Source organism: Pararge aegeria, chromosome 1 (assembly GCF_905163445.1).
Source record: "Pararge aegeria chromosome 1, ilParAegt1.1, whole genome shotgun sequence".
NCBI lineage: Eukaryota > Metazoa > Arthropoda > Insecta > Lepidoptera > Nymphalidae > Pararge > Pararge aegeria.
In genome coordinates, this window is record NC_053180.1 from 8,932,667 (window position 1) to 8,957,570 (window position 24,904).

Below are 24,904 nucleotides of genomic sequence, written 5' to 3' on the forward strand. Positions count from 1 at the left end.
AAATGTATGGTGGCGAAGATACAGACACATATCCCCCCTAGAGCAGAACTGGGTAGTAGTCCAGTCATTATAGTAAGTTCACATCGGAATTCGAGATACCCAGCTGTAAGGCTGTAAATACTTGTATATTATGTCTCAAAACCTACATATGGTAGGGCGTAAGCAACTAATAAAATTCAAGGTCACAAAAATCGGTTTTTTGCGCTTTTTTTGGAAATATCTCATTATATTACACCCTACCATATGTAGGTTTTGAGACAACTTTTAGGGTGTCAATATACAAGTATTTACAGATTTACAGCGGGGTATCTCGAATTCCAAGTTCTTACCTAATTTAAGCTTAAAAAGGACTATAGGCCTATGACAGATTGATTCTTAACTAATAGAATTTTCATTGTGAGTTTTCTTTTATTTTAGACACAGTTTGTTACTGCGACGACTTTTGTGATCGCGGCGCAAGAGATGACTGCTGCCCTGATTACATCGAGGTCTGTAAACGTCCACCCAAACCAATAATTGCCTGTATTGAGGGCAATAAATATTATCAGCCTGGACAAAAGATTAAAAGGGACTGCCATGAGTGGTGAGTTTTATTAAATAAGAAATTCTTACATATTATGCAAAGCTTTTGTTATTCGATGTTTATTACTACATTTTAGGGTTGATATTTTTTTTGTTTTATTTTTTTATTTAAACTCTTTTGTACACCAACACACAGTAAGAAAAATAAAGAAACAATAGAGGGAAAAACAAAGACTGGAGTAGAATACAAAAGGCGTCCTTTTCGCTTATGAGCCAGGCGACCTTAGGATTAGGACAACATGAGCGAGTACAAATATATAGTGACAGCGAGGTGGGGACAACTTTGACCTAACTTTCGGAGTACCTCGTTCGATCCCAGCACGCAACTCTAAGTTTTGCACATAAGTGCGTAAATAATTAAATATGACGACGTGATATGGCTTCAACGGTGATGGAAAACTTCTTAGGGAAACCTGTTAGTCTCAATATTGTTTTCAAAGGCGTTTGAAGTCTACCAATCCGCATTTGTTCAGCGATGGTGGACTACGGCCCGAACTCTGCTCTACTTTAGATACTTATAGTGGATCGGTAATGGGTTGATATTGAAGATAAAGATTATTCATAATGGTCTCTCACAAATTTCATTAAATTTTTTTAACATTTCAGTCAATTTTTTTATGGGTCGTGTCCTAATATCCCCTTTTTTTCACTACAAGTAGGCCCTTGATTGCAATCCCACCTGGTGGTAAATGATGATGCATCATGCAGTCTAAGATGATAGCGTGCTAACCTGTAAGGGAGTATGACAGTTATGTATGCCGCATAGCGGCAAGTCTTTGTCGGTAGAGTGGTAACTACCCACGGCCGAAGCCTCCGACCAGACCAGACCAGAGAAAATTCGGAAATTATTAATCACCAAATTGTCCCTGCCGGGTATCGAAACCTCCAGTCGCTTTAGTCGCCAGGGCGGCCAAAATGCTATTCAAGGTTTCTCTGCAGACACATCTTTATCCCATACATTTTTACTGGACCTCTCGCGAAGGTTAAACAATGATGTATCTTTGTTTAACAATTAGTAACTTACCTACTCTTTTTAATTTAAAGGTCATATTCGTTAATACAATAGGTACAATCGGCTACATAGTTTTGCATCAGGAATTTATTGTGTAAAGTTAGTAATTGGTACCTATAGGTTGACGTCCTATTTAAAATATTTGGAGGATTTTATGATGGTTGTGAAGTTGGCCCAAGTTATTAACGAAAAGGATCACCATCCACCTTAACCATCTTGCAGTACTTTGGTGACCTAATTAAGCCTTCGGTTCCGTTACGATGTCGCGTAGTAACCGATTAGGGTATGGGTTTAATATATCAGCGATACCCCTAAATGGTTAGCCCGTTACCATATTAGACTGCATCGGCACTTACCAGGGCTAACTTGTATTGGAATAAATAAAAAAAAAAGAGTGTTTTTATTAGAAGTTCTACTTCTTTGGCGTATGGAAAAAAAATAACTAAAATTAATCAAAAAGATTTTATTTAAATAAAAAAGGTTTTTATTTAAATAAAATTATCAATTATAATAAATTAACGTAATAATATTTATTTATTCACACTGTTTGTACTGTTACGAAACACGTGTTCTAAATATAAAAATACTAGAATATACAACTTGAACATAGTTTTCATGCCACCTAGAACTAACTTTACGATTTAGAATTCAGGTGTCGGTGTGCGCGCGCATCGTAAAGTTTACTCTCACCATTTTTCTCCATCGCGCTAAAAGAAGTATAACTTCAAAAATAATTATGACCTACAATGGGTTAGCTAGAAGTCAAAGATCCACCATTAAAAAAAACAATCCACCATTAAATCATTATTATATACTCATTTCCGGCCCTCTAAAGAGCAAGGTTCAAAAGAGCAAGGCAAGAAAGGCTTAGGTCGTAGTCCACTACGCTGGCAAACTGCAGCTTGGTTGACTTCACACGCCTTTGAAGACGATATGTAGCGCTTTAAGGCATGCAGGTTTCCTAACTAAGTTTCCCTTCACCGTTAAAGCAAGCTATATTTTAATTGCCTAAATTAAAATATAGCTAAAATCTAGCCTATTTGCTATCACCGACTCCCATCGTGTGTATATCTAGTCGGTTATGTATGTCTATGGTTTACCAAATACTTGGAGTCAAGTCATCGCCCACGTGAACTACATTCAATTCCCATTTTCCTTGAGACTTACTTAGCCAGTCTTTGTTTCTTGCATGTTTTATAAAGGTAAGTCCCAACTTGACTGTTATAATAAAAATAAAAAAATAAAAATAGTTTATTTCGGTAAGAAACAAAGTTGTATAAATATATCGCTGAAGCCTTCTTTTATGAGTAGTATTACTACCCATGTGTCAGAAGACTCCGCTCTTCCATTACAATTAAAATAAACTTAACAACTTACATTAAAATGAAGGTAGGTAAACAAACAAAACAAGAGATACAACGATATACAAAAGGACAGACATGTTATACAGAATATAATGACCAAGAGATCCCTGGGTATTTTTAGTCCATGAACATCCTGAAACTTAGGGCCTACCCATAATCTTGTCCTATCGCATACAAATAGGACGAGGAAATGGTAGATAATTATTATCTCGTAACGTGCATGTTAGATAGCTTGAAGCCGGAGACGTGCCTACTTCGTATCTTGGAAAACCATAGGGGAGCCATAACTTACCTTAAAAAAATATTACCTTAAAACAGATCATTTCAAAATTGCATAGATATAACATCTGTGTGCCGAGTGCGTATATGGTTCTGGGGATTCTTTTACAACCTTAACAAATGTGGACAAAGTCGTGGGGGAGACCTTATCGAAATAATACCGCTTAGTTTAGCCCCGTTTGGAACTAAACGTAAACAAGACGTTAAATTCCAAAGTTACTAACGCTTTGAGCAAGGACGCCTTTAGAAATTATACAGATATAAAAAAAGACTGGTTTTTTTATGGTATAAATTGACGGATTGAACAGATGGTCAACCTGCACGGCTAGCATAGGCAGGAGACAATTATATCCCCGGGGAAAGGATAAAAAATTATCTTCTACGGCATCTTTGTTAACTCTCAGAGCACTGACGCACAAGTGGAAATAATATCCAAATAATATGTGTAATTATAAACAGGGGTAAACTTTTCCTATTCCATATTCCTTTGCTTTAGCATGCGGACAAGTTTATTATATCGCTTTTCAGGGGATATAATCGGGGTATATAGATTTTGTCTCCTGCTCTTTAGGGCATGTAAGGAAAATGTACTACAACGGGTCGCCCTGTGTCCATGGACTTGACGCGTAGGTGTTAAGCCTCATGTGTCTGTAATTACACTGGAAACCATTAGAACACAGCTTCCCATAGGAACACAGCTTTATTTAGCAGCAGAAATAAGAATGGCGACCGTGGCAGTACTTCCCCGTACGAGCTCTATCACAAAAATCTGTACTACTACTAATACTAATGGGGCAATTTTTTTTTTTTTTACATAAGTTACGAAAGATTACCTTCTTTCCGAACCCATTAAAAATAGCAATTACCAAAGCAATTACATATCGTAGAAAGTAGTCTTATTTTAAAATGCGATGACATTCGTCAGACATGGCGTTGCGCCAGTGGATCAGATGAATACCTGGGTCACAGCTAAATTTATCTGACCCACCAACTCGCACCTTGACGCCTTTCACAATAGAAGAAAGAGGTATATAGGTCAAATATGGAACACGGAGCTTCCTCTGTTATAAATTTCATCCTGCCCATATAGATTTACTAGCCGTTTCCAGCCCGCTTCGCTGGGCGAATTGAAAAGGAAATAAATTACATTTTATGTTTCATTTTTATTTATTTTTTTCATATTTTTATTATTCTCCTTTTTTTTTATTTTTGTATGAACATAAATAGGCCCCGCGGATAGAACTGTAAGCATCGATATTGTTTAGACTTACTCAAATTCCAAATTCCATCGATTTAGCCTGTATCTTTCATCCAGGTGATTTTTCTCACTAATATTCATTGTAACTTTCAATGTGCAATCATTATAACATTTCCGTGCCTTTCTTCCAAAAATTAATAATAATTGACATGAAGAAAAAAATTTGAAATGAGCATTGAAAGTTTAAGTTAAAGTCATTGCAAGTCTCATATGTGAAGTTGAAATCTGTCTAGGTTCAAGTGCGACGAATTTTCTGTTAACTAAAATTTTCTCCGTGACATCAATTTGTATAGAAAATTAATTGTGCATGTTTTTTATGAATTCTATTGGAATAAGTAACTAAATTTCTTTTCCACATCTCATGTGCTTGGAAAATGCATTCATTTTAATCTGTTACATTTCCGCGATCCCGCAATAAAAGAATTCGTCGGTTATGTAGTCTGCAAAAGTAAAATGAATGTAAAATTCTTAGTCCGTTGATTGGATAGCTACATGTAAAGTTAAGTTTTTGAAACCTCTCAATGACTTTTTCTCCGCTGCCAAAAAGACGATTGTTGTAAGGAAATACACGAATATCCCTACATACACGAAGATCCCCACCAAATTTGGAGTCTGTAGAAGTTACAGGTTAGAAATAAAAATTTTAGATTTTAACACCCACCCCCGGAATAATAATAATTCCTATAATAATTCCTGTCGGAAGTAGACTTTATTGAAATCCATTTTGAGATGTTTTTTATGTGAATAATAAAAGATTCCCACCATATTTAGAATTTTTAGAAGCTATATTTCGAAATTGAAATTTTTTATTGTTAACACCCACCCCCGCGAACCTTATTGGAGGTGATTCATTGTAAAATCCGCTCGAAAATCATTTTTATATTACATATAGAACACTCTCACTAAATTTGGAGTCTATAGGAGCTATCGCTTGGAAATTGAAAATTTTCATTGTTAACGCCCCCGCAATCTTCTTTGGGGTGGGATATCGTAAAATTTGTTCATAAATCATTTTTACATCACTTTTAGAAAATTCCTACAAAATTTGGAGCTTGTAGGAGCTTTAGCTGGAAAATTAAAAATATTAATTGTTAATACCCACCCCCGCAACCCCCTGTGGGGTGAGCTATCGTAAAATTCGTTCATAGCATATTTCTACACCTCTTACAGAAGATTCCTACCAAATTTGAAGTCTATAGAAGCTATAGTTTAAAAAAGGGAATTGTTCATTGTTAACGCCCCCGCAATCCCCTTTGGGGAATGAATTTCTTAAAATCTATTCATAGCTGACCTCTACATAGCAAAAGTAATATTCCTACCAAGTTTCACGTTTCTAAGTCTTATGGTTCCCGAGATTTCGTGGTGAGTGACTATATAGATGGAAATTCTTCGATTATCATCGCAATTTTTAACTTTTTATCGGGCTTTTTTAAAATTTTCTTACATACAAAACTTTCTCCTGACAATTCTGAAGATAAAAAAAAAGCCCAATTGGTCCAGCCGTTCTCCACTACCGTGAGTAGATTCTTAGCTGAATGTAAAAGAACATTATCCGTTCAGTAAACTCCGTTGAAATCCATGAAAACAAAAGAATCAAGAGAAAACGTTTTTATTCGCGGGATAAATGTTCATAAAAGTAAAACAGCAATAAAAAAATGAAGGAACGTTAGAATTCGAAAAATAAATAGCCATAAACCATCTAGGAAAAATTTCGCATCGAATGGTGGTAGTTTCATGTCGATATGATCAGTGGTTTAAGCGTGATTGAGCCTCAAAGGAACACCATTTTCATTATATATATAGATTAATAACAGCTGTCACCTGCGTTCTTACGGTTTCTTACAAATCCTACGGGAACCTTTTACTTCCCTGGGATAAAAGCAGCCTATGTTACTCTCCGTCCTTTCAAGTAACTCTATGTCAAAAATCAAGTCTTCACTTTACGCTCTAACTAAGCTACCGATCGTAGCTTAGTTAGGGCGTAAAGTGAGGACAAAAACACACACTTTCGCATCTATAATATTAGTATGGATATAAGCAGTGACAGCCTAGCTTCGGTCTCGCTTTCAGGTGTAATAAGTTCGATTCCCGGCACGTAGTAATAACTCCAGAGTTATTTGCGTTTAAATTTATGAAAAAAAAATAACAATTTCGACCCCCGAAGTGGTGGGCGCTGTGGTCTTTTTAATGCGGGACCCAGGTTCGACCCCGCATAGCCAGTGTAGGCATTCATAATTTCTGACCAGGGAGGCTCCAGCAGTTTGTATATACCCTACCGACAAAACGATTAAACGTTTCGATGTCGCGGCGAAACCGATTAGGGGTTTTGGTTTATCTACAACTGTTATACCTTTAACAGGTTGATCCGTTACCATCTATGACTGTATCATCTTTTACAAGGGCTAACTTGTAATGGAATAAATAAGAGCGCTAAAAGCAGTATTTAAGCCGGATAAATCACACAATACAGATTCTCCTGCTTGAGTATGGCAAGTTAAACCTAATTTTCATAATATTTTATGGAATTCCGCAAAGTAACGCCTGCTTCTATCCAACAGTATTTAAGCGTTTTCGTGTTCATTAGAATCGTGTTTTTAAAGCCTGTCAACCCACAGGCCGCATTGTAAGACGCGTGGTGGGTATATGTATTGGAACCTCTGCCATGAAAGATGAAAATAGCACCACCTGCGGCCTTTTGCTCCGGTCTGCGATCAACATTAGCAGTTCATTAATTATTCAATACGCCGCCCATCATATAGGTAAACAAAAGACTACAAATACCCGGAAGATTTTGACAATAATTCCATTGATACTTAAGTAGCTATTGAAATGAATACGGATATTAAACTAACTCGAGTAGAATTTTAAGTCTTTGTAACAAGGCCTATCCGCGGCAACACTTCAAATATGTAGGTTACATTTATGTGTGGCATTCACGTTATAGAATAGCAAAATACTCCGCATCATAATGCAAAGCGTTTGAGGTGAGTGCTTCGGTCCTAATTTTCCACAGTCAAGCAATTTTCCAGACTTCAATTGCCTTTATTTAATTTATTTTGCATTTATAAAATAACTAGCGTACCCAGCCAGCTTTGCTGGGCTAGATTTTGCTTTATTTTATTTAAGCAATAAACTTACATCATTACATTTTTAATTTAAGTCTCATAATATATTAAATCATTTATTTCTCTCCGTATTCTCTTTTATTCTCTTCTCGAGCGGGTGAAGATCGTTATCTACACCCATGTACACCCAACAATAGAATATCATCATAGTAAATAAAAGCTGTATTTGACAGTTTGACAGTTCAAAAATAGGAGTGCTCCGATCGTCACCATACTTTACAGGATTGTTCGCCAGGTCAATCCGGAGATCCCCTGAAAGTTTCATTGAAATCGGTCCAGCCGTTTCGGAGCCTATACGGAACATACCCACACACTTTCTCTTTTATATATATAGATAGATGTGAGTAAACGTAGATAAATTAAGAAGTATATTACGTTAGGCACATGCATTCTGTTTGAAAATTTACTAAAAAATTGATGTGGCAAGATTACGCTACACTATTAAAGTTTCGGAAGCACTCCTTGATAACCGACTAACAAAGAGGAGCGGTTATCAATTCGGTTCTGTTTTTTTTATATTTGTTACCTCAGAACTCTGTCATTCAAAATACGATTTGATTTTTGTTTGTTTGTAACGATGTACTTGGAAGTGTAGTTGTCCCACTTTCATCAGGTCAAGATCTGTTGAAGGGATACTGGAGAATCTCTTCAAGTATTGTAGGGACACCTATAGCGATTTGAGTATTTTATAAAATAACTGAAGCATTTGCTTCCCAAATGCACGATTTGGTCAAGTGAAACTGATAATGCAGACCATGGAAAGTGGCTTACGAACCAAATATCACCATTATGGTAAAAGGTTCGAAAGCAATTTATGCCCATCGCAATAAAGCTGCTGAGGGTGAAGTGCCGGGTAAACTGCCATTTAAACTGCAACCATTAAAACACCAGTTTCGGAAAAATAAATATTTGCAAAAGGTTATGAGCAGAAGACATTTGCCTATTTAAATATAGATAATTTAACCTGGCCATTAAAATTTGTACATAAAAAAACCGACCTTGTTATACAACAAAGATTAATATTTTTTTCAACATTTTTAAGTCGGTGGCAAGTAAAATGTAGAAACTTTACTGGTACTTTCCTTGCTACTATATAAAAGGGATTACGAAATACATGATCTATACTTTTTACTTCTACATTTTACTTGGCACCGGCTTAAAAGTGTTGTAGAAAATATTTATTTCCTGCTTCTTATATGTATAATAACAAAGTCGGTTTTCTTTGTGCAATATTTTTTTTAGTAATAGCTTCTAAGCGACAATAGATTAATACCTAATGAGAGTTGCACTAAAGTTGAATTTTGCAATAAAGTTTATATAACTTCTTCACTTTTTTAAAAGTTTCCTAGTGGGTACTAGGTAGGTAAGTAACACCGTGAAAAAGGTGATGTTTTGGCATTTTACAAAAAATACTTAGTTTCGTAATTATCCTGCATCTGCAAAAGATCATAAGTAATCATTAGTAGTATGTCAACATCCATATTGTAGAGTGGCGAGTGCTTATGTATGGGCATGAATTTGGGTATCAGCGATTTCAGAATTGTCCAAGTCTTGTATGTTGAAGGCTTACGACTGTGTCTAGTTACTACAACCAGTTAGTACCAACAAAGACGTGACGCCAAAAAATTTAGCGATTTAAGAACCTGATTACAGGGTGCGGGTGTGGGCAGCCCTAACAGGTTAGAAATACTGTCATGGTATTAAGAACCAAGGTGACGTTTGCGAACCGTCTAACATGCAATTGCAATGCATCATCAGTTAACATCATCGACGGTCGACGGCCGATTGGCGCAGCGGGCAGCGACCCTGCTTTCTGAGTCCAAGGCCGTGGGTTCGATTTCCACTACTGGAAAATGTTCGGTGATGAGCATGAATGTTTTCCAGTGTCTGGGTGTTTATATGTATATTATACAAAAAAATATTAATCAGTCATCTTAGTACCCATAACACAAGCTACGCTTACTTTGGGGCTAGATGGCAATGTGTGTATTGTCGTAGTATATTTATTTATTTATTTATTTTATCATCGTTAGACGGCGGTCCAGCTTGAACCTGTCAAGCCCAATAAAAAAGCTAATGGTCGATTTAGGTTCACCTCCTTGACCTGCGTGTCGCGTGTCTTTGTCAGATTAGTATGTCCTTAATCGGTTGGTCGTAATGGCGGATGTCGTCATATCTAAAATCGAAAATGATCGAGCTATTGCGTAACGATCAATTTAACATGGAAATACGTTTTTTAATATCAATCAATTTCAAGAACACTTCCACGTTTCTGTGTGTTCAAAGTAAAAGTCAAAAATATCTTTATTCAAGTAACAGGTGACACTTTTGATGCGTACATAAGAATTACACGGTAGTGAGATGATGACGATAACCACATTCATAAACTTAAAACTAAAGCTACGAGGGTTCTAAACGCTTCCTGGTCTAAGAAGAAACCCACAACAAACTTAGCCGGGTGTTTTTTGTTATCACCATCTCACAATGTCATTTAAAATTATTAGAAGAGCAACCTGGTTAGAGCAATAATTCACACCCAAGCTTTTTTATCGATTACGTAGTCCTTTATAATAGGACTTTTCTATAAGCTTACCTTTAATACAAACTTTGAACTTTTTAAAAGACATCTCCAAGATGCCAATGGGTAGTTTATTGTAGAATTGTATGCAATTTCCTTAAAACGAATTATGAATTTTATGTAACCTAGCACTGTAAGTTATTCTTACTTCTAATGTCCATTTGTTCGATGCTTAGACTAACTAATCATAGCCCATAGCTGGGCAAAGTTCTTCTCTGTTATATTATAGTTCTTCACTATTATATGATATGACTCTTACATGTTAAAGAGTTATCGTTGAGCCAAGCATATACCTATATTATCCTAAATCGTTCTTACAAATTCTAAAATTATTTTATATATAAAAAAATGTGTTGACATAAATTGCATGTTATCTGGTGATCGGTGATATCATCGTGTTAGTCATTAAGAACAAATGTGTACCTTTTTATTGGGCGTCCTTTAACAAAACAAAAGACACAACAAGAACCGGACAATCTGTCATATTACATTTAAGTCTTTTTTTGATAACTACTGCTTTTACAGATACTTAGTCATAATATATAATTCCTAACTCAGGTATAATTGTCTTGTATCTTTATGTATTCGCACGTAACTAGAATATACTTAAAAAAGAATTATGTGTGTAGATTGTAGATATATCTATTATTGAGTGTTTATCGAAGATTTAAAGGTTGTCAAAAGGGTATATACGTGGTGCGGTTCTGGAAAATGGCATGCGGGTAGCTTCAGGTATCAATAGAGGCTGCAAAACTCGAATGAAATAAAATTAAAAAGGCTTTATTTATTCAAAAAGGCCTGTCAAAGGCACAGGCGTTCGTACTTTTTTTCATCATACTGATTGTTATAACCATCAATAATTTTATTATGATGAAAAATATTAAAAATAACGAGTGTAGTTACCAGTTTATCTTTTAACTACATTTTTTATCATCGCCATAACAACGAGTGCTTCGAACACGTCTACTATTTTCCTATTTACTATTCTTTTAATATACCTATTTTGTAATATTTCTATTACTATCGAAATATTTTTTTTAAAGCTAAGAAGCACTTTAACCGATTGAAGTCCATAGCTAGACATCGGCTCCCAGCGTATCGTTTTGTCATCTGTCCACCTTCAGACCAAATTTTAGAACCGTAACCCGTCATCACTGGCAACACGTAAAACTTCGATACCTACGTTTTATATAAATTTAGTACTTAATTGATTAACTTTGATTTAAAATTGTATTAGCTTTAATTTCCTAATTCCGCTAGTTACGAATATTTTAAATTGAAAATCCCATTTTTTAATTTTTGTCTGACCTGTGTATTTAACCCAAAAAATTGTGATCCGTACTTTAACATGCAAACCACTAGACAGACAAGGCACGTTTGTAACATAAGTAATAAAATAGCTTTAAAAATAGTCGTATGTCCAATATAAATGAATCCTAGCTAGATCGATTTATCGCCCCCTGTTGAAACCCCCTGTATACTAAATTTCATGAAAATCGTTGGAGCCGATTCCGAGATTCCAATTATATATATTTATCGATAAAACACGAGTAAAATTACATTTTCTAAAAATGAATCCTAGCTAGATAGATTTATCGCCCCCGAACGAGATTCCAATTATATGTATACAAGAATTGCTCGTTTAAAGATATAAGATATGAATATTAATGAAGAACAATATTTTAATGATAGTTACTTCGTTCTACGAATTTGATACCCAATTGTTATCTTGATACAGAAAGCCAAAAATAATTACTCCACGATACTTAACGTTATTGCTCAGTAAAACTTAAATTACGAATGTTTAAAAGTGGTATAAGGTGACCGTACGTAGAAGCGGTTATAGCCCAGTGGGTAGGAGCTTGACTTTACTATCAGGGGGCCGAGTTCGAATCCCACCTCTAACTTTTCTGAGTTATGTGCGTCTTAAGTAATTAAAATATCACTTGCTTCAACGGTGAAAGAAAGTATCGCGAGGTAACCTGAATGCCTGAGAGTTCTATATAATGTTCTCAAAGTTGTGTGGAGTCCGCCAATCCGCACTGAGCCAGCCTGTTCGACTACGGCCTTAGCACCTTCTCATTGTGGGCGGAAACCCGCATCCTGTAGTGGCAATGGGTTGATATGATGATAAAGGTGAGAAGGTGACTGTTGGTAACCGAAGCTTTAGATACCTACTAATTCTTTTTATTTCTTTACGAGTATTTGTGTCGCTAAGCAGCATTGTTGCAATGCTGTGTTGTGGTCTGACGAGCGTGGTAGCTGGTGTTATTACTGGCACTTGAGGCTTAACACATACGCTTCAGGTTAATGAACCCAGGGCGGCACGTTGCAGGACGTGCGATGTCCTGCGAAGTGTAACTTTGTTTATTGACGATGGTTTCTCCTTACCCACTTTCAGGTGGGCCATCGTGTGGGATCGTATCAAAGTGTAAACCCTCGACTCAATTTCATCTTGTGTTATAAAATATGAAGCCATTTTTAATGTATTCTATGACGGTAGTGGGCTAAACTTTTTTTTTTGTATTCCACTACAAGTTTACCCTGAATGCAATCTCGCCTGGTAGTAAGTGATGCCGTCTAAGATTATAGCGGGCTGTCCTGTTAGGGAGTATGGTAGTGATACCCCTTTTCGGTTTTAACGTGACATCGCACAGGATCACTAAATCGCTTAGCGGCACGTCTTCGTCGGTAGGGTGATAACTAGCCACGGTCAAAACCTCCCACCAGACCAGAGAGAATTCAAAATTCCCAAATTGCCCCTCCTGGATATTGAACCCTGGACTTCTTACTTAAATTCACAGCGCTCACCATTGCTGTTTGCAATTTGGCTCAACCGATGACCAATCTAGAATTTTGACGATAAAAAATATATAACTCCTCCTCCTAAACATTACGTGTCCTTTTGCAGGAGCAGGCTTTAACTCAGTTTTAGCGAAATGACAAAAAGTAGCCTTAAAAAGTACCCTTAAAAAACCGCTAAAATAACGTTCGTCATATATCATTTCCTATATGCCATGGACGCCCGAAAGCAATGCCACTTATTTAACATGCTCTTAGCTGAAGTCTCCCAAATTTCAGTTTATTCTCTCTGTCAGGAAGTTCTGATACAATGTAGCGAATGCCGATCACGAATGAAGCAATTGTTTACTTACCGTGATAAATTAAACACGATTTGAAATGAACCATATGTGGATAAATCGCATGTTACTAACGTCTGACGAAGTTTGCTTACCTTTTGAAATTATAATACACACAAGCTGTTCACAAGCTGTTTTTAAATTCCATTGTGCCGTTACATCTCCAGGGTGGAAGAAATAGGTGCCAAATTTTATCAATATTAGTTCAGTAAATTCAAGAAGAAACTTTCTAAACGTGAAAGACTTTTTAATATCGGTTAAGGTAGCTTTTAAGTTTATGTATTACATGGCATACAAAAATCTAATCTTTTCTCTTTATAGTTTAGATATAGGTATAGATAATAATGTCACATATACCTAAAATTTCCGCAAAAAAAGCCTGTTTCTACTATTAGTACTAATATTAGCTACTAGCACGCAACTTCATCTGCGTTTATCCGATTTCCTACAAAAAATACGCCGACACATCGCGTCCGCATTGCCCGGCCAGCTTGTTATAATCGTTCTATGGGAATTCTTTTTGAAGGCTCCTAAGTGTCGTACCCTGTTAAACAACCTAAGAATTAGTTTTTTTTTTATTTCACTATGCAGCCCCTGACTGCAATCTCACCGGATGGTAAGTGATGACACAGTTTAAGATGGTAGCGGGCTAACTTGTTAGAGGTATGGCAGTTATGGTAAGCCCATACCCCTACGGTTGCTACACAACATCGTACCGGAACGCTAAATCGCTTGGCGACACGTTTTTGTTGATAGTTTCATAACTATCCACGGCTGAAGCCCGGCTGAACCAGAAAAAACAAATGTAATAAAGATTTTTCAAATCTGACGGGTATTCCCAGATATAATCGCGTTTGTTGTTGTTAAACAAACAAAATGTAGTTGTGCAGATATACTTAGAGTTTTTGTACTTACATCTATGTATTCCCATTTGTTATTTCTTATGACACTTGCTTCAAATTGCAAAACACTTAGATTATATCAACAATAAAAATAGTTCACATTTCCTAGTTGGAATCCACTTGTATCAATTAGTCATTTAATTGTTGTTAAGCAATCTTTATTGTCTGTGGTATTCGATATTTATGGTTCTGTATTTAAACGTCTATTAATATCATTGTTTCAAATTCTACTACCTACTCATTATGTTAAACATCTCCTTCTGTGGCTTCATCCCAAAACTTCTTGTGGTTCAAGTGTGCTTTTATAAACCCAAGTGCCAATCCCCTCAGCATTGGCAGAACGGCTAGTATAGGCAGGAGACGATAAAAACTTATCTTCTCCCACAGCTTTATCAACTCTCAGAGCACTGGCTCACAAGTGGAAATTATATAGATACAAATAATATATGTGTTATAATAAACGGGGGTAAACTTCTCCTATTCCATGTTCCCGTGCTTATATCCCTTGTCAGGGGGCAATAATCCGGGGATATCAATTTGTCTCCTGCCCGTGCTAGCCCCGGGACAGGGTTAGAACGGTCAGGAGACAAAGATGGTATCCCCTCATTATATCCCCTGACAACGGATGAAATATACTTGTCCAACTGCCAAAGCAGTGCCGTGGTGACGGCCGAGTTGCGCAGTGGGCAGCGACCCTGCTTTCTGAGTCCAAGGTCGTGGGTTCGATTCCCACAACTGGAAAATGCTTGTGTGATGAACATGAATGTTTTTCAGTGTCTGGGTGTTTATCTGTATATTATAAGTATTTATGTGTATTGTATTCATAAAAAATATTCATCAGCTATCTCAAACCCATAACACGCTTACTTTGGGGCTAGATGGCGATGTGTGTATTGTCGTAGTATATTTATTTATTTATTAAAGCACGGCAACAGGTAAGAGGGGTGTTTACCCCGTTTCAGATTCCTACAGGCGGTGGCTAGGACCTTGGCTAAACATTTAAATTTTCTAAGTTATGTGAGTTTTAAGCAATTAAATAACACTTGCATGCCTGAGTTCTCCATAACGTTTCAAATGACGTGTGAATTCCACCAATCCGTACATGGCCAGTTGGACTACGGCCTAAACTCTTGCACAATGTGGAAGGAGACCCGAGCTCTGTAGTGGACGGGTAATGCGTAAATATGGTGATGCTGATGAATATTCCGTTAAACTTGAATTGATTTTAATAATTATTTTTTTATTTCAAAGTGTATACTATCAAGCATGTATTTTTTTATTTTAATAAGGATCCTTGCTGTTATTTGTGGACATAACTCTTCACAAATAACAGCAAGTCTCAAGCCATCGACGATCGAATGCATGCGTACCATCCTACTAATATTATAAATGCGAAGGCTTGTGAGGATGGATGTATTTATGTATCAACTAAACTAATGACAACTTACTAACTCAGTATACCACGTAAAATAATAGTAGGTACATAGCTAGCCACGATGATTGTGATGTTGATCTATTCAAGCTTCTCGATTGATTCATACGTAGACGAAGTCGCGAGGATCCGCTAGTGATATACTATAGACCTAAAACGAATGGCAACGGTTATGTACTCTGAGTGTATATATTTAGATATGTGTTGTTCTGGTCAATAAAAATATTCTCCTCTATCGAAATATTAAGTCAAGTTATAAAACTTTAAGTCATTTTAATGAGGAATTTATAGGGAAAAGCGGTTTGAGTCAACAGTACTTAGGAATTTAAGATCAAGGATTAAATTTGACTGACAATACAAAAGACTTTAAGGATGGGATGATAGCGCTAATTGGCTCTAAGCTATTTGATATTTAATCATCTTTAAGAATGTCAACACGTTTTGTAGTTAAAGTTTGTAAACAGGTACCTATACTTATAAAGCCAAGCTTTGCCGTTAATAAAATCAAATAGCTATTGCCTGCGGTTCCAGTAGAATCTATCATTATCATTAATCTATTTCTATAATCTAATTATTATATAGAGGAAAGATTTTTCTTTTGTTTGTACTGAAGAGGTTTAATAACTACTGGACCTATATAAGACAACCATTTTTCACTAATAAAAATTCAAATTCAAATTCAAAATTTCTTTATTCATGCGGGCCTATCACAGGCACTTAAGAAGCGTTTATACATAAATGTTTACATTACGAGGGTTCCAAACGCGCCCTGGTCTAAGAAGAGCCCACAACTAACTTAGCAAGGGTAAAAATAGATAGCTTTCTATTTTCTATAAGGAGATCTTTATGAAATTTGCAAATATGTTAGTAGCAAAATTTTGCGTATAAAATCATTATGTAAGTACATTAAAATATGTACTGTTTTCCATTTCCTTTTAATTGCGTCACTTTATTTTTAATTTTATTAGCTGTAAGGTCACTCGAGTCTCAGCTGAAAATAAATGTCATGCATGAAATTTTAATGCCTGGCATATGCTGAGCCGCGCCTGGTGAATGGTGATACAGATAGTCTGTTTATATGCGATTATAAGATGTACTGTTTGTAACATAAATGTATTTTCTTTCTTTCACGGTGTTTTTCATTTAATATTTGTTTTTTTTTTACAGTGTGTGCGAGAAATATCCAAACATGGATGTGGCTTATTTCAAATGCGATAATGACCCGTGCATCATGAGCGAGCAGGTGTACAGGGGTGTATCATCAGACCGTTCCACGTGGCGGGCGTACAGAAACTACACCCAATTCTACGGGAAGAAGTTGAAAGATGGCCTTATATATATGCTAGGTAAGTTAAGTTGGATAAGTGTTAAGTTTTAAATGATTCTCAGGTGGGGGGGGGGGGCTTTGGCCGTGGCCTCTTCCGAGGCTTACACTTCCAACAAAGACGAGCCTCCAATCGATTTAGCGTTCCGGTACGATATTGAGCAGATGCCCATGACGTTAATGGATATGATATGGCTGACATGTCCATGCACGGCTAGCACGACATCATTATCATATTAACTCATTACCGGCCCAATACAGGGCACGGGTGTCCTCCCATAATGAGACGGGTTAAAGCCGTACTGCATCCTGCTGGCCCAATGCGGACTTGAATGAATGAATGAATGAATACACTTTTATTGAACACATAAACATATAGTAAAATTATAAATAAAAATTTAACAAAAAGTATACAATATTCTTGTGTACTTTACAGAACAATAACTCTCAGGTACAGGTTTCCTCACGATGTCTCCCTTCACCGTTGAAGCAAGTGATATTTTAATTGCAAAACGCAAACAACTTAAGAAGTCAGAGGTGCGTGCTGAGATTCTTACTCGGCCCCGCGAAAGGGAAGCCGAAGTAAATATTATACTAGGCCAGGCTAGGCTAGCATGTGCAGCATGAGACAATTTTCTCCCCGGGGAAAGGATACAAATTTATCTTCTCCCACAACTTTATCAACTCTCCGAGCATTGGTGAACGGAAGAAATACTATCGAAATAATGTTCGTTAACGAATATCAACGTTAACTTCTCCTGTTTTCTATTTCCGTGCTTTGGCAAGCGGACACGGTAATTTTAGCCATTGTCAGGGGATATAATTTTTGTCTCCTACACGGCTGGCGTAGACAGGAGACAAAAAATATATCCCCAGATTACCGCTCTATTATATGTATGGTTGCTAGTAACAGGCATATGAGTCTTAACACCTAGGCCAAGTTGATGGACAATAATATGCTTTGTTTTTATGCGATGGCTCTCCTATTACCATCAGATTGGCCTTCTGCTGGGCCCGTCAATTATTGACTAAATGAACTAGCCCTTGTAGTTATAAACTCACACTTTTGTTTTATTACTCGCTTAGTATTATGTGGAGGTTTCATAAACTACTAATATGTCTTTGACAAATTAGCGCGTTTGTGCGACATCGGTTATCACCTGTGTGTAATAAAAACGGAGAATTATCTGTTGATGTTTACCATCAGCACTACTCTTGGGTCAGGAAATAAGCATTGTTTAAACTCCATCAAGCATATTATAATCGCATTGAGGTAAACGTGGAGAGTATTAGCTTTATGTCTCTCTCCTACAAGATCAATTCATCGCATATTTCATGATAACAGGGTCGCCACAATTTAGCAACAGTTGCAAAAGTTAGTTGAGCGGGCAAATGATGTGGGCCCGTAATGGGTTGATGATGATATATTTCGGTAGAAGACCTGGGTAGCCTTTTTTTGTACCCCACAAGTTAGCCCTGGACTGCAATCGTCATCATACGGTCTTAGATTGTAGCGGGCTAACCTGTTATTTCTACGTGAAATCGTACCGGAATCCTAAATCACATGGCTGCACGTTTTTGTTCGTTGAGTGATTGCTAGCTAGTTCGTAGAGTAGATTGCCGAAGATACCAGACAAAAGGTATGAATAGTAACCTAGTTTTATACGAATTAATGGATTTAGAAAACAATTAAAGTGAAAGTAGTGCATTCTAGTGCTTAAGAGAAAGCACTGACATTAACCGTGACCTGTAGCGCTTATACTGAATGTTAATGCTATATTTCGGATCATCGTATGACGCAGGCAAGCGAGGATATCAGTCACTCATCTACGCGGCATCTTATTGTAGGTAACTCTAAAGCGCTTTTTCTTGTAAAATCTTTAGGGTAGGCAGTGTATGTGCAGTGCATGCGACTGTTATCTTCTTTAAAGAGAAGGCCTGGAATCTGTCATGGAATATAGCGCTCCAGATTGGACCCAGCAGGTAGCTGATGTTAACGATGAAATTTTTTTCTCTCCATTCATTCTATGTTACCTTGTCTTAAAATAAAAACATTCTTCGAATTTCTTCTTAGTTACAATGTGTTTTTTTATTAGCATGTTAGAAAAATAGACAAAAAAAAACAAGTGTGATAAAATAAATAAAAACAAAAAAATTAAAAAGAGTTTTTCTTTATGTAAGTGTGTTTTATTATGTTCCTGACAATTTAAAATAAAGTTTACAACAAAAAGTAACGACAGGATTGTTTACATTATAAAGCAGGTAAGAAAAAATTGACTTTACTTCTCTCTACACCTCTAACATAAATTCGATGTTTCAGGTACTCTTCCCCTCAATAATGAAGTGGAAGCTATATCAGTGCCCAGCAAGAGCGAACTGAACTACCCCCTGCACTTCGACGCCAGAGACCACTGGCCAGGTTTCATATCCCCTATCGTGAACCAAGAGTGGTGTGGCTCTGACTGGGCCATAACTGTGGCTACAGTCGCTTCGGACAGGTACGTTTTCTTTTTAAAGTTCCGTAGGTACCTTATAATTATGCCGTGCGGTGATGGAAGAGAAGGGGTGGTGACAGTTGGTGACCATCCCTCCTCTTCGACTTAGAGAACGGAGTACGGACAGCTCTGCGTCTTCTACAAAGCCTCGCGTTGGGAGAGGCCTTCAGTACTGTATTAAACTATACGCTATTGATGTTTTTTTTTTAATTACAAGTTAGCCCTTGACTGCAATCGGTGAGATTGATTACAGCAAGTGATGGACCAGTTTAAGATGCTAGCGGGCTAACCTGTTAGGGAATTTAGTACTTATATTTTACCGGCACGTCTTTATACAACTAACGGTTCATGATATACAGCCTGGTGACAGGCGGACAATGGAGTCTTAGTAATAGGGTTCAGTTTCACCTTTTGGGTACTAACCCTAAAAACCGGCGAATTTAGACACAAAAATTGTTATGTTGCACTGTTATTATACTTTGTACAGTCTTCAGAAAACTGAAACTGTACCACAGAAAGGGGAAGAGAAAGACGTCTCTTTGCTATAATGTTGAATTAAGTCCTTCGACTAGTTATCAGTTGCAATCGGATACAAAAAGCTGCTGATACGCGCCGCCTATTTGTCAAAGTATTTAATAACGTTCCGCTCATTGAGCCGTTCACAATCCAGTTTTGATTTGCTTAGGCTTGATACACATACTGGGCGTACCCAGCTTCTAGCCTCAGTTTCTAGCAAAGGAGATATTTTAGGTCGGATCGTCAGTAGCTGTTTTTATCATAATCATATAAGTACGTGGCGATCATGATCAAGCCCTCAATATAGTACAATCTATCTTAATATATATAAATCTCTTGTCACGATGTTTGTCCGCGATGGACTCCTAAACTACTTAACCGATTTTAAATTATATTGGCACACCGTGAGCAGTCTGTTCCAACTTAAGAGATAGGATAGTTTAGATTTTTAATTATAGTCGCAATTTTATTTTATTGCAAATAATTTTTCTATAATTAATTGACAGTCACATTTTATATATATATATAATACTACTATACTAATTTAAGGCTTAGCGATACTGAATGCTATATATACTAGCTGTTGCCCGCGACTTCGTCTGCGTTTGATTTTGTTTTTAAAGTATTCAGTATCGCTAAGCTTTAAATGAGTATAGTAGTATATATATATAACATGTGACTGCCAATTAATTATAGTAAAATAATTTGAAATAAAATAAAATTGCGACTATAATTAAAGATCTAAGCTATCCTATCTCTTAAGTTGGACCAGACTGCTCACGGTGTACCAATTTAATTTTAAATCGGTTAAGTAGTTTAGGAGTCCATTGCGGACAAACATCGTGACAGGAGATTTATATATATTAAGATATATATATACACTATATACTATGATATATAGATTGATATTATATATATAACATTAACAGTCCACTTAAGGACTACATACTTCTCGAAATGGGAGGGCATATATATATATATATATAGATTGTTATTGATGATACTTAGTAATCGCTGCTTTGAACAGTGACTATCTACCAATCCATATTGACATATAGGCCTTGATCTTGCCCTGAGGACAGGTCATATTTCGGTCTGCGCATTTCATTCTGTACTTTGAGAGATAATTCTAAGTACTTTAAGAAATACTTGGATTCATATTGTTGTTTTTTTTATTCCACTACTAATGAAAAAACATTTTCTTATAATTATTTTATACAACGTGTAACTGAATTATGAAATAATGTTAAATAGTGCATAAGAATATATTATAAGCAATCACCCTGTAAAATATTAAATCAAAGGAAGTATATTTATTAGTGCTGTACAATTTGGCCGTTTAAACCGGCCATAAAATTTAACCAGGTTACTTAGTTCAGCAGCCAACTAATTAACTTAAACTAACCAGTTAAATTAATTAACTATTTAACCGGTTAAATCAGTTAACTAGTTAACCGGTTAACTGAATAATCCGGATAATCGGTTAAAAATAAATTAAATTTCCTCACTAATATATTGAAAATTGTTACCCAGAATGATTAATTTGCAAAACATTTGTTAATAGTAAATAAATAATTTATTAGAGACCATTTTTAAACATCAAAAACAAATGATTTGTTACTATTCAAAATGATTGGTTATTATTTAATAAATCTGGTGTTTATTTATTAAATATTAACAAATCATTTAATGATAAACATTAACAAATCATTTAATGATAAATATTAACAAATCCTCTGTCGATATTTGTTAACAAATCATAAAATTATAAAATTATAAAAAATTTTAATTATATTTACAAGAAATTTCGCGATTTTGCTACAGAAACATCAATAAGTTTGCTGATTGCGAAGATAAGCAACTTCTTTTTTAACCGATTAACCGGTTACCTAATTTAACCGGTTAACTAGTTAATAAATTTAACCGGGTGCTGAGAAGGTGGTGCTTAGTCCTCAGATCCAACTGTCATGCAACAAAGAACAAAATGGATGCCAAGGCGGTTACATTGACAAACTAATTAACCTGGTTAAATTTTATGGCCGGTTTAAACGGCCAAATTGTACAGCACTAATATTTATTATCCCACACAAACGAATTCAATAATATTCTAAGTGTTTACTCATGACAACCCTTTTGAAGGTAAAAGACCGACACGAGCATAGTACCTACGCTACGCAACGCGTACCTAATTAAAGTGACAGCAGTCACTTGATTTTAATCATGCATGTGATGTTGGGGCTGTATCTGATTTATTTAAGTAAAAACTATGGCAGTGGTTTACTCAAAAACTTAAAGGTTTTTGTTCTCACAGACTAGTCTTAGAGACAATACATAATGCACCTCTAAAGCCTGCGAAGCATTATTTCGGTTTTTATTTACACGTTGTATATAATGACTAGAGTCTAGAATGGCTACTACAGGTTGATAAAAAAATTGTTAAAGATACCTCACCATGTGAACGAAACCTTATTGACTGCCCAGGTTCAGATGATACCTGTCATGAACAAAAAATAGTTTAGAAACAAACTATATTATGTAGCCACTGCAGTAGATATCAAATAACAAAGGGCGTACCTAAAGTGATCGTATTACCTTCTATCGCGATACAAATTCCTAAAAACTTTTATATATAAAATTAAGATCGTGTTATATTGTTTTAGTGATACGCGACTTTTAGTGGCTTCAGTAATTTTTTTATTTGAAATACCTGGAATACAACTGTAACATTGTTTGTGTGATGAATATGAATGTTTTTCAGTGTCTGGGTGTTTTTATGGAATAAAAAAAACCGCAAAAACATATTCAACAACATATATTAAATCAACAATCATGGAAGTAATTAACTATTTATTACATATTTTTATTTACTTTCAGATTTGCTATTCAATCCAACGGTGCTGAGAAGGTGGTGCTTAGTCCTCAGATCCAACTGTCATGCAACAAAGAACAAAATGGATGCCAAGGCGGTTACATTGACAAAGCATGGAACTTCGCGAGACTTTACGGGTAAAGCTAACTAACTAACTTCCATTACTCTAATGTATCTTATCTAACTCTCTGAATTTTTTTCTTTCTCTCGTTATGCATTTTGTAGTCTAAGTATTCAAAGTCTCAAAACAAATTATTAGAACCTTTGTTCCATCTTGACCGCCTATTTACATCTAAAGAAGTACTTATATAAAAAAACTAATACGCTATCCATTAGCCAATTACATAAATACTCTCTCAATTTATAAACACTCAAATCACATTAAAAACTAGATCATGTACCTACATATTTTGCGCACAAACAAACACAAATTGAAGACCTTATAATTATTAGGCAGCGACCCTGCTTTCCGAGTGGCTGTGGGTGATGAACATACATGTTTTTCAGTATCTCGGTGTTTTAAGTATTTATTTACATTATTCATAAAAATATTCATCAGTTATCTTAGTAGGTACCCATAAGACAAGCAACGCTTACTTTGAGGCTAGCGTGCTAGCGTAGTAGGTGTGTATTGTCGTAGTATTTTTATTTATTTATGTATTTGTATCTTGCTTTTTGTAGGCTTGTGGACGAAGAATGCTTACCCTACAAGGCAAATGTGACCAAGTGCCGATTCAATAAGAAGAACGACTTGATCGGTGATGGCTGCCGACCAGTGGTCGACGCGCGGACGTCTAGATACAGGGTCGGACCGCTTTACAGAATCAAGAATGAAGCGGACATCATGTATGAGATAACGAATTCCGGACCAGTACACGGTAAATGCACCAACTCTTCGAATTCAGAACACTCTTAGCCATGGGCGTACCCAGGGGAGGGCAGCAGAAAATGTATTGTGGCCAAGGTACAGACAGACAGATAAAAAGAAGTTTATCGCATCGATTATAGAGGGCCCTTAAATTTTTTTTTCACATAACATCCCCGGACGGTCTGATCTAAAAAAAATCACGGTGCGCCCATGCTCTTAGCCTAATAACGTCCCACTGCCAGTACCGAGCTTTTTTTTTGTTCATCACACTTGCGAGGAAGAAAACAGGATTAAACCGCTTATAGGAATAATAATCGAGGCAATCGTTAGTGAATATCCTGTTTCGGCCAAAATTAATTTAAAAACAGCAAAAAATGGTTAGTTATTTTTTAAAAACGTTAAAACGTCCTCAGAAAATAACTGTAAATTTTTTTCCTTCTCCTGTTTTTTTCCTCGCAAGTGTGATGAAAATCCTCGTATGAAACACGTATGGTACATGACTTGTTACACTCTCGGCTTTCTTAGCGCATCCGCTTTGAGCTCAGGCGCCTAATACCGGCTCTTCTGTAAAATGCGATGTAACATTACTTGATTCATAATCTAATAATATATAAGTAGGTTATATCAGATAAGTAGTGCTTTACTTCGTTGTCACTTCACCCGTGTCTGTAACCATCTTCAACCAGTGACTCGATATTTTCCGCCATTTAGCTTACCAATTATAATATAGCGCGTTTTCTGTCAACATTACCTACGGAAATTGGAAGCAGAAATCTATTTATATTGAACAGCTAGTTTACTATTAATCTATATAGAAATCAGTAATGCTCATTTTTTAGACAGATTGCAATAGCTTAAATATCCTAGCGAAAAATAAATTTAAAAATTTTCTACACGACTGTATGTTACGCCATCAGCGACCATTTGTCCATGTGGAAAAATTACTTCAGTTGGAAAAATTAGTGTGACATAGTACTTAACATATGAAATCAATGTTTACAGCGGTCATGACGGTGTACCAAGACTTCTTCCACTACCGCGACGGCATCTACAGACGTAGTCGGCACGGAGACAACATCATGCGGGGCTTGCACAGCGTTCGCATCATCGGCTGGGGTGAAGACTTTGGCGATAAATATTGGGTAATGAAAATATTTATT

General features: G+C 36.2%; 1 protein-coding gene across 1 annotated transcript in view; it reads left to right on the forward strand.

Annotated features, from left to right (window-relative positions):
• LOC120635950 (uncharacterized peptidase C1-like protein F26E4.3) overlaps positions 1 to 24,904 on the forward strand; it is a 55,554-nt gene that overhangs the window by 28,033 nt on the left and 2,617 nt on the right. Inside the window, exons 3-8 of the mRNA XM_039907194.1 lie at positions 418 to 583; positions 16,840 to 17,018; positions 19,317 to 19,494; positions 22,882 to 23,013; positions 23,558 to 23,754; positions 24,747 to 24,886. Coding sequence (XP_039763128.1) covers positions 418 to 583; positions 16,840 to 17,018; positions 19,317 to 19,494; positions 22,882 to 23,013; positions 23,558 to 23,754; positions 24,747 to 24,886 — 992 coding nt within the window. The remainder of the gene's footprint in view (positions 1 to 417; positions 584 to 16,839; positions 17,019 to 19,316; positions 19,495 to 22,881; positions 23,014 to 23,557; positions 23,755 to 24,746; positions 24,887 to 24,904) is intronic.